This window comes from Cucurbita pepo, chromosome 7 (genome assembly GCF_057944985.1).
Source record: "Cucurbita pepo subsp. pepo isolate OVF chromosome 7, ASM5794498v1, whole genome shotgun sequence".
NCBI lineage: Eukaryota > Viridiplantae > Streptophyta > Magnoliopsida > Cucurbitales > Cucurbitaceae > Cucurbita > Cucurbita pepo.
This window is the reverse complement of record NC_141804.1, coordinates 7179335-7189922: the sequence shown is the minus strand read 5'-3', so window position 1 is coordinate 7189922 and position 10588 is coordinate 7179335. Positions and strand designations below refer to the sequence as shown.

Below are 10588 nucleotides of genomic sequence, written 5' to 3'. Positions count from 1 at the left end.
AAATTTTTAAAAAATGTCTCTATGAAAATTATTAATATTTTATTTAAAAAATACCCTTGAACTTTTAAAAATGATTAAAAAATACCCTTAAAATTTAAAAGTATTTCAAAAACACCATTAAATTTACAAAGGCTTCATTAATACCCTCAAACTTTTTTAAAAATTTCAAAAATACCTTAAAATTCTTTTTTAAAATAAAAAATAATATATTTACTGCTAATACCAAGTTTAAAATTTCATAGATATTTTAAATTATATATTAATGAAAATTTTTAAAACTCAATAGTATTTTTCAAACACTATTGAAGTATTTTCAATTTTTAAAATATTTAATAAATCAAGACTATTTATTAAATATTTTAAAAATTGAATAATTATTAATTAAAAATGAAAAAGTTATAAAGAGGTTGTGAGTTGAAAATTTTGAAAAGGGGCGACGAGAACTGAAGTCTTGATTTTGAGTTGCAGTGATGTGGAGGCTTCCGCAGATCATTGTGAGTGATGAACGGCCCCACTGCCCTCCCATCCAACCACTCTTATCATTATCCTCAATCATCAAAATTAATGCAAAAAATATATAAACAAAATCCCTCCCTTCACTTTCACTCCCAAATTACGCTCTCCCACGCGACGCGTCAATGGCCGCCAATAATGCTTTCCCGCCTGGAAAAGCAGCCCACAAGGTGTTCGACAAAAAGCGTGAACCAAAATACACTTCATTTCCCCCCCCCCCCCCCCTCCTCTCACCGCCCACTATTATTTCCGTCTCCCCTTCCCCCTTAACCCTCCTGATATTCTTCCTCTGCTGTTCCCATGCATTCTTTTTGCGATTGCGAGATCAGCTTATGGGGTTTTGTCCCTTTTCGCCATTTGGGTTAGCTTTTATCTGTAATTGGGATGTCATGTTTTGTTCTTCTGGACATGGGTTTCAGGCTTTTTGCTCAAAAGCGTATTGGGATTGCCAATTCTGTGGGGGTTCTTTCTCTTTTGCCCGTTGGCTTTTGGGAATTTGAATATTGTTTCCCTCTGAGTTTATGCTTTTCCTTTTGCTTTTGCTCCGTTATTAACATGGATTTGCTTGTTGCGAGTTTTGTGGGTCTGATCAATTCTGGTTCTTAGAGAGATAGGAGTTGTTGTTCTTCTACTGGGGTCCTCCATGGCTCCGAATTTCTACAGGGAAGGAAACAATTGGTAGGTTACATCTCTTCCAATTTCTCATACTGGGTTCTGTCTGCTTCATCGTTCTGTATAGTTGATTTTGTAAAAACACCCATTAAGATATTGATGTCAATGAATCTGAATCAGAGGAAAATTTGTTCCATGAAACTGAGGTGGAAAAGGGGTTTTTGCAGGTTCTGTAGTGCGGGATTGCCAAGTGATATCACTGTTTCTGTTGATGGCGTACACTTTCATCTTCATAAGGTAAATCATTAGCATGGGGTCCTTTGCTGGATATCAAATTGTTTACTTGCTTTAGTATTCAGACTGCCCATTTTCTTATCCACCATGATTTATATAGTGTCCTGTTCGTGATGTTTTCGTTTTTTCTTCTCTGTTTTTTAAAACGGTTGAGGATTGTTGGGAGGGAGTCCCACGTTGGCTAATTAAGGAGATGATCATGTGTTTATAAGTAAGGAATTCTTACATCTCCATTGGTATGAGGCCTTTTGGGGAGAACCAAAAGCAAAACCACGAGAGTTTATGCTCAAAGTAGACAATATCATACCATTGTGGAGGTTCGTGAATCATAACAAAACCTATACTACATTTTCTAAGAAACATAAAATTCTTATCAAACGAACCCTTAAAGTACTTCAATTTTGGTTGTGTTTGTTTCAAAACAAGAAGCTATTGCATTTGAATAAGAAGATTCAAATGCTTTCTGATGCAGTTTCCTTTGATATCAAAAAGTGGGAAGATGGTACAAATATACGAACAATATCAGTACACCCCCAGGAAGACATTTAAAGCAGTCTTAGAAGATTTCCCTGGTGGCCCTGATACATTCTATATTGTGGCAAAGTTTTGTTACAACGGCCGGGTAGAGTTGACGCCGAAGAACATTATAACTTTGTATTGTGCTGCAGACTATCTTGAAATGACAGATGTTTATGGGGAAGATAACTTGATCTCCAAAACCGAAAGTTACCTCCACGACAGCGTACTTCGCCAATGGAAAGACTGTATTGTAGCTCTTCAGAATGCAGAATCCGTTCTAAACAGGGTCGAAAAGCTCCAGATATTAAAAAAATGTTTGGATGCTCTTTCTGTAATGGCTTGTACAGATCCTAGCTTGTTTGGATGGCCTATGAAGATGTATGGTAGTTTACAGAGCCCCGGTGGAAGCATTTTATGGAACGGAATTAACACGGGAGCTCGAATTCGAAGCTCGGAATCAGATTGGTGGTTTGAAGATGTTTCTTATCTTAGTGTGAATCTTTTTGAGAAACTTATCAAGGCAATGCAAGCAAGAGGGTTAAGACCTGAAAGCTTGGTAGGGGCTATAATTTACTATGCTAGAAAGTACTTGCCAGGTCTGAGCCGCTGGCATGGTAGACAAGCTGGGAAACCAATGAAAGTTATAAGTATTAGTTTGAGTCCTGCTTCTGTTGATCAAAGAATTCTCTTAGAAACTATTGAGAAACTTCTTCCCTTAAAGAAGGGGAAGTCGTTTTGCCGCTTTTTGCTCGGGCTTCTTCGAGTCGCCTTGATATTGGGTGTCGATAAACCGTGCTTGGACTCTTTGGAGAAAAGAATAGGAATGCAGCTTGAGCTAGCAACTCTGGATGGTCTTCTGATTCCCTCGTATTCAGATTCCGATACGTTGTATGATACCGACTGCGTTGAGAGAGTCATCCGTCATTTTACATCTTTGCAGTCTACGGTGACAGCGTTCTCTCCGGCGTCGCTTGATCTCGAAGCATCACCAGGATCTGGACCATTGAAAAGGGTAGCAAGATTGATAGATAGCTATCTGGCTGAAGTTGCGTCCGATGTGAATGTGAAACCTCGAAAAATTAGATCCCTTGCTGAGGCGATCCCGGATTCGTCAAGATCTTTACATGATGGGCTATATCGAGCACTCGACATATATTTTAAGGTTGAGTTTGTTGGAGTGTTGGCTTCTGAGTTTGTGATAATTTTACTTTATACCGATGTTTGAATTACAAGCATATTGCGATTGTGCAGGCTCACCCTCATCTCTCGGCGAGCGAACGGGAAGAACTTTGCAATGTAATCGATTACCAGAAACTATCGATTGATGCGTGTGCTCATGCATCCCAAAACGAAAGGTTGCCACTTAGAGTTGTTCTTCAAGTGCTGTTCTTTGAGCAGATGCAGTTGAGAACAGCTTTAGCTGGCTGTCTTCATGTCCTGGACACTGAGAGCGCTTTGGCAGGTCCCGTTGCAGCAGCCCCGGTCGATACGACGGGGCAGATTGTACAGAGGGACGGATGGGTGACAATCGTGCGGGAGAATCAGGTTTTGAAGGTGGATCTGGAGAACATGAGGTCTAGAGTTGGAGAACTGGAGCAAGAGTTCAGTAGAATCAAGGAAGAGATGAAAAAGGTTACGAAATCACATAACTCCAACAGCGCTCCTCGCACGATTGGCCAGAGAATTGGGTGCAAGCTTCTCCCACGTGCATCGGATGCTCGGTCGGATATCGTCGAAAGCATCAGCGCCAGTCCACGAGCTTCAGTGGAGCTGCAACGTCATTCTAGACACAAGAAAAGCGTCTCACTGTTTTAAGCGTCGACTACTGAAGCTGCGACGTCATTCTAGACACAAGAAAAGCGTCTCACTGTTTTAAGTGTCGACTTCGAGTTAACGTAGGGGTTGTCTGGAGGAGAAAGAAAGGAAGGTGCTTGGTATTGGTTATTGAAGGCGTTTTCCTTCCTTTTCCCTCTGTGATACAGTGAAACACATGAACACATTGTAAGATATGAAATGTATGAACTCAAACACATCTTCTCTTTGATGAGATTAATTGTTGGGCAAACTTTACCCATCAAATCTTTTCATCTGTTCATAATCCGTTCAAATTAGGGACATGGGGATATTAAGTAAGTTTAATAAGTTTAACCATCATATTAAGTAAGTTTTGTTAGATTGAATGGCATGATGACCTATATGGGTCACGACCTCATGTATTTATAGATGCGTATAATGAAGATTACATTCCAAATCTATGATTTGGTAACAAACCATAAAATCATAGATTTGGTAACAAACCCTTCAAATCATAAACTAGTAAATCTTAGACTATTTTAGTATATACAGTTATGATCTATTTTAGGTTTAACACCCCCCCTCAATCTGGACGATGTACTACTAAGTTCAGATTGCGCCTAAAATAGCTAAAAGAAGGAGCTGGCAGTGGCTTTGTCATGATATCGGCGAGCTGATCCTTGGAAGATATGAGTCGAACATCAAGCTGACGAGTCGATACTCGTTCACGAACGAAGTGATAATCAACCTCAACATGCTTCGTCCGTCGATGAAAGATTGGATTGGCGGATAGGTAGGTGGCACCAATGTTGTCACACCATAGGCTAGGCGCTCGCGCTTGCGAGATCCCGAGCTCACGCAAGAGAACTTGGATCCAAATTAATTCGGCAGTGGCATCAGCAACCGCCTTATATTCGGCTTCCGTACTAGAACGAGAAACTGTCGATTGTTTCCTCGAACTCCAAGAGATAAGATTGCCACCAAAGAAGATCACATAGCCTCCAGTGCTTCGACGATCATCAGGATTCCCAGCCCAATCAGCATCTGAAAAGGCACTCAACAAATCAGTGCTGGACTTTGTAAGACACAAACCCATATCAATAGTGTCATGTAGATAACGGAGAATTCGTTTGACTGCCGCCCAATGTATAGAAGTCGGAGAGGACATGAACTGACACACTCTGTTGACACAGAAGGATATATCAGGACGTGTCAGAGACAAATATTGGAGAGCACCAACGACACTTCGATAGCGAGTAGTATCCTCAGGTGAGAGCTTTTCACCACCATTCAATAACAACTTCTCACTGGGAAGCATAGGTGTGGGCACACCTTTGGAGGTGAGCATATTGGTTCTGGCTAATAAATCTCGAATGTATTTATGTTGTGTCAGAATAAGTCCACTAGAAGTATGGCGGACCTCAATCCCAAGAAAATAACTCAAAATACCAAGATCCTTGACGGCAAAATCATCCTGAAGCTGTGTAAGAAGTTTCTCAGTAGCCGTAGAAGATGAGCTGATGATAATAATATCATCAACGTAGATGAGAATATACATCTGAATGCCCGTTTTGTTAAAAATAAAAAGAGAGACATCAGCCTTTGAAGGTGTAAAATCCAGCTGTAATAGTTTGGAGCTAAGGCGAGAAAACCAGGCACGCGGAGCTTGTTTAAGGCCATAAAGCGACTTATCCAGCTTGCAGAGATAACCAGGGTGTTGAGAATCCACAAATCCAGGGGGCTGCTTCATATAAACATCTTCATTAAGAAGGCCATGAAGAAAAGCATTTTGAATATCAATCTGCCGAATAGCCCAACCACGAGAAATAGCAAGAGATAATAAGAGCCGAATGGTAGTGGGCTTAACAACTGGACTAAAGGTATCATCATAATCGACGCCATACTGCTGTTTAAAACCTTTAGCAACCAGGCGTGCTTTGTAGCGATCAATAGAGCCATCTGGCTTTTGTTTGAGTTTGAAAACCCATTTGCAATCAATAACGTTAAGACCAGCACGAGGAGGAACTAAGTGCCATGTCTTATTTTTTTGAAGTGCCTGAAATTCATCATTCATTGCCTGACGCCAGAGGGGATGCTCCATAGCAGTAATATGTGAAGTAGGTTCAGAGGCAGAAGACCGAGCTACAAGATATGTTACTGTTCCATCTGTACGCACCTTGGGTTTTTTGATATTGTGCTTCAATCGAGTACCATACGGATGAGTAGTAGGTGCAGGATCCACATTTGAGGGGACGGCCGTATCAGCCGTTGCGAGGGGAGCAACCGATGCTACAGCAGTTGGTTGACCAACGGCCGAGGATTCGACCGGGCATTGCGCAATATCATCTGCTGGCGGAGAAGCCGATGCCTCAATCATTGGCGGAACAACCAACGCCGATTCGAATGGCAGCGACGCGGAGGATTGTTGCGGCAATTCCGAAGCTGATGTAGACACCAAATTTTCTGCATCCAAAAAGTTAGTAGGCCCAGACATATGCATGTGATCATTCTCCAAATTAGTACTGCTATTACCCAAATGCAAGGTGCACAAATCAGGGGCATTATGCGTCGACTGCATGATTGGGGAAGAATTAGGTGAGGCTCTCTTGAATGGAAAAACATTTTCATCAAATATGACATCTCTAGACATATAGACACGACCAGAATCGGTGTCAAGACACTTATACCCTTTATGTGAAGAACTGTAGCCTAGAAAGACACATTCCTTTGATCGAAAAGAGAGCTTTTGTTTGTTATAAGGACGAAGATGAGGCCAACAGGCACACCCAAAAATTTTTAATAAGGAGTAATTTGGTGGGGTATGAAAAAGAAGCTCTAAGGGGCATTTTTTATCGATGACACGAGTAGGAAGACGATTGATGAGATATGTGGCTGTAAGAAACGCGTCGTCCCAAAATTTAATAGGTACATGAGCATGAGCTAGAAGGGCTAGGCCAGTTTCAACAATATGACGATGCTTGCGTTCAGCAGACCCATTTTGTTGATGTGTGTGAGGGCACGAAACACGATGACCAATTCCAAGGGAACGAAAAAATGTGTTATGAATTTTCTGATATTCCCCACCCCAATCAGATTGAACCCACTTGATTTTAGTATCTAGGAGGCGCTCAACATGAGCTTGGAATTGCAAAAATATACGAGGAGCTTCTGTACGATCATGCATCAAATAGATCCACGAAAATTTACTGAAATCATCAATGAAACTAATATAATATTTAAAACCCCCAACAGATGGAGGTGCAGGGCCCCAAACATCCGAAAAAATAAGTTCCAAAGGTGACGAAGACCTATGGGAAAAACTAGTATATGGTAATCGATGACTCTTTGCTAACTGACACGCATTACAAACTGACAAAGATGACTCACTAGCACACGAAATATTATTTAGACGCAAAATGGATTTTATTACTTGAGATGAAGGATGTCCAAGACGAGCATGCCATTGGGCGTGAGTAGTAGATCTGCTCACCAAGGCGTGCTTGAGATTATCGACATCGGATGGCTTAATAGGATAAAGACCAGATTCACACCTCCCATTTAGGAGACTTTTCCTCGACTGTCGATCCTTTATAGAAAAATGCCAAGGATGGAATTCAAAAAATACGTCATTATCACGAGAAAATTTATGAACAGAAAGAAGATGTTTGGAAATTTCAGGCACATGCAAAATATTACGCAACGCAAGAGGACGAGTAGCAGTATTAATTAGAGAATGACCAGTATGCAAAACACGCAAACCTGCTCCATTGCCGACTTGAACTTGTTCACCTCCATGATAACGTTCACGCACAGCGAGACGATCCAGGTCACTGGTGATATGGTCCGTAGCGCCTGTGTCGCTGTACCAATTTGGGTCAATCTTGTAAGAGGAAGTAGCCGCCAGTGCCGTAGGAGGAGCAGAAGAAGGTTCATCTTGATAGGACTCATCCATCCTATGCCAGCAGCGGATAGCAGTATGCCCCACTTTGCCGCAGATCTGGCAGGAAGGACGAGCAGAAGGGCCACGACGATCACCAGCAGGACGAGAGGGTGCATAACCTTGAGAACGACCACGACCGCGATCCCTACGCCCACGATTCTTCTGCTGACCACCACGACTAGCATAATTGGCAGAAGATCCAAGATTTAACTGAAGTTCAGCCTGGTGTTGTAGTTGGCGAGCTTCATACGTCATTAGATGTGCAAACACATCATCAAGGGTGAGGGCTTCACTCTTGGTAGTCATTGAGGTGACGAAGGGATCATAGTCAGGGCCAAGACCAGCGAGAAGATACGCGATCACATCATCATCCTGCAAGGCAGAGCCGGCGGCGGCCAGCTCGGTGGCTAGCCCTTTGATCTTGCAAAAATAATTTGCAGCAGATTGATCTCGTTTCTTGGACGTGGCAAGCTCAACACGAATCTGAGTAGTGCGAGCACGAGTTGACGATGAAAACATCCGCTGCAGGGTATCCCACGCCTCCTTGGACGTAGTAGCGGCAACCACATCATGAAGAATCTCCTCAGACATGGAGGAGAGAAGGCCGCTAAGGACTTGTTGATCCTGATCATACCACTGATTATAGGCCGGATTAGAGACCAGCTCAGCACCAGCAGCAGTTGAGGAAGGGATCAGCTTGGCAGGTGCAACATTGGTGCCATCGAGGTAGCCCATAAGCTTCGTACTCCGTAGGTAGGGGAGGAGCTGGGCACGCCATATGATGAAGTTGTTTTTGGTTAGACGAATTGTGACAACATGGTGTAGAGGGATTGGATATTGTTTAAGGCCAAAAGTCGCCATGGTAGTTGAGACGGTGTTGGAGATGGTGGATGGAGAGGAGGAAGAAGACATGGCGAGGAGTTTAAAAAATAAACCTTGGCTCTGATACCATGTTAGACGAACACGACTCTCCACAATGGTATGATATTGTCCACTTTGAGCATAAGCTCTCATGGCTTTGCTTTGGGCTTCCCCAAAAGGCCTCATACCAATGGAGTTAGCATTCCTCACTTATAAACCCATGATCATTCCCTAAATTAGTCGATGTGGGACTTCCATCATCCAACACCTCCCCTCGAACAAAGTGCGCCTCCCCTTAATCGAGGCTCGACTCCTTTGGAGTCTTAGTCATTTTTGACTGCCTTCGAGGAGGGGCTTGACTCCTTTTCTTTAGGAGTTCTTTGTTCGATATTTGAAGATTTGAGGATTTACCAATTTATTGGCACGACTAAGTTTAGGGCATGGCTCTGATACCATGTTAGATTGAATGGCACGATGACCTATATGGGTCACGACCTCATGTATTTATAGATGCGTATAATGAAGATTACATTCCAAATCTATGATTTGGTAACAAACCATAAAATCATAGATTTGGTAACAAACCCTTCAAATCATAAACTAGTAAATCTTAGACTATTTTAGTATATACAGTTATGATCTATTTTAGGTTTAACAAGTTTAACCATCATTGAATTCACAGATTAGTCACCCATAAAATAAAAATCTTATTACGAATCACGACTTCTTAATTCATTCAAATCTTTTTTCACGGAATTTAAAGAACTTAAAGGAGCATGGGTCATATATTCTGCCTAACGTCTTTCTTGGTTGTATATCTTTTTTTAGCTTACTCAAGTTCAAACCATTAGGACCCCTAGTGGTTCTAACCAAAAAGCACATAGATCCCAAAAGCCTACTCAAGTTCAAACCATTAGGACCCTTAGTGGTTCTAACCAAGGAGCACATAGATCCCAAAAGCCTACTCAAGTTCAAACCATTAGGACCCCTAGTGGTTCTAACCAAGGAGCACATAGATCCCAAAAGCGCATAATTTCTCCCCCAAAAATGACTTCTCCGGTCGGAGAACCGGAGAACGCATTAAATATTTACCTAAACCGGCCGTCAAGTTGAGTTGGGTTTTAGCCTACTCCTTGTTTGGCCCACCAACATATGAAATCATGGGCCCATGATCCTATTGATTTTTATAAATATAAATAGAAATGAGAACTCTCTAATAAAATTGCTGGCTGTGGGGTTCGAACCCACGCGCACTTGAGTGCAGAAGATCTTAAGTCTTCCCCCTTAACCACTCGGGCAAACCAGCTAATTTGTTTTAGCGGACAGTAACAAACAGTAATTAACTATAGTTGAAGCTTCCAATTGTGTAGGGGCAGGGGCGTTGTTCATATTCCTCTTCATCATCCTTGGAATTTGTTGCTCTTTGAATTTGGCATCCATAGTCGGGAGAGACAGGGTTAAGTGTTCAAGATCGGGGCTTGCTAGCGTAAGCTCGACCGACCCTGTTGCTTTGTAATATGTAGCAGAGACCCGCCATGATTTCTCCACGAGTCGACGACGACGCGTGCAGGGGCATCGGATTGACCCTCGCAAGATCCACCACCATTTTGAGCTACAACTTCTTTTCCCTTTTGATATTGAAATTCCATGCATTTGATGAGGATCGGCAGATATGTTTTCCTCACCACCTCCCTCCTTTCCGTCTCACAATGTATTATTCTTCTCTTGATTTTTTATTGCCACTTCTGTTGTGTGCATTTCATCTCATAACCTTCATCTTTTCCTATCTTTCACCGACCTAACGCATGAACTAGCACATGATGCTGATTACTCGTATGCACAGAAGAGTAGCAGATCAGAAATTGAAAGATTTAAGAGCCAAAAACTACCTTTTTCCGGCCATCGATCGCTTAATTTTGGCGACTATTTTGGATAAAAAAATTTCGAAAGAAATTTGGGATTCAATGAAGAAAAAATCCCAAGGAAATACAAAAGTGAAACGAGCACAATTTCAAGCTCTGCACAAGGACTTCGAGACCCTTCATATAAAGGAAG

The 10588-nt window shown here is 42.0% G+C and overlaps 1 protein-coding gene and 2 non-coding genes across 4 annotated transcripts; 1 reads left to right on the top strand and 2 right to left on the bottom strand.

Annotated features, from left to right (window-relative positions):
• Positions 1-620: 620 nt before the first annotated feature.
• LOC111798979 (Phototropic-responsive NPH3 family protein) lies at positions 621-3759 on the top strand. Of its 2 annotated transcripts, none has more exons than XM_023682349.2 (4): positions 621-1191; positions 1353-1422; positions 1912-3100; positions 3190-3759. In XM_023682349.2, exons 2-4 carry the CDS (start codon positions 1397-1399, stop codon positions 3751-3753), a joined length of 1779 nt encoding a protein of 592 aa, XP_023538117.2. In that variant the 5' UTR covers positions 621-1191; positions 1353-1396; the 3' UTR covers positions 3754-3759. The 2 variants fall into 2 exon arrangements, with proteins under 2 accessions (XP_023538117.2, XP_023538116.2); XM_023682348.2 differs by having other exon boundaries at positions 624-1191; positions 1892-3100.
• Positions 3760-7913: 4154 nt separating this feature from the next.
• LOC147791884 (small nucleolar RNA Z247) lies at positions 7914-8053 on the bottom strand. The gene has a single exon (XR_015421992.1). It is a non-coding gene; the product is annotated as a small nucleolar RNA Z247 (small nucleolar RNA).
• A 1703-nt stretch (positions 8054-9756) lies between these two features.
• On the bottom strand, positions 9757-9839 carry TRNAL-UAA (transfer RNA leucine (anticodon UAA)). Its single transcript has one exon. It is a non-coding gene; the product is annotated as a tRNA-Leu (tRNA).
• Between the last annotated feature and the right edge of the window lie 749 nt (positions 9840-10588).

What these genes read in the sequence shown, in the direction of transcription:
- LOC111798979 (XM_023682348.2), top strand. Translation starts at nt 1,157, where the DNA reads ATGGCTCCGAATTTCTACAGGGAAGGAAACAATTG. An exon ending in TACAGGGAAGGAAACAATTG is followed by an intron (nt 1,192 to 1,352) that starts GTAGGTTACATC and finishes GGGTTTTTGCAG; the next exon opens with GTTCTGTAGTGCGGGATTGC. An exon ending in TACACTTTCATCTTCATAAG is followed by an intron (nt 1,423 to 1,891) that starts GTAAATCATTAG and finishes TTTCTGATGCAG; the next exon opens with TTTCCTTTGATATCAAAAAG.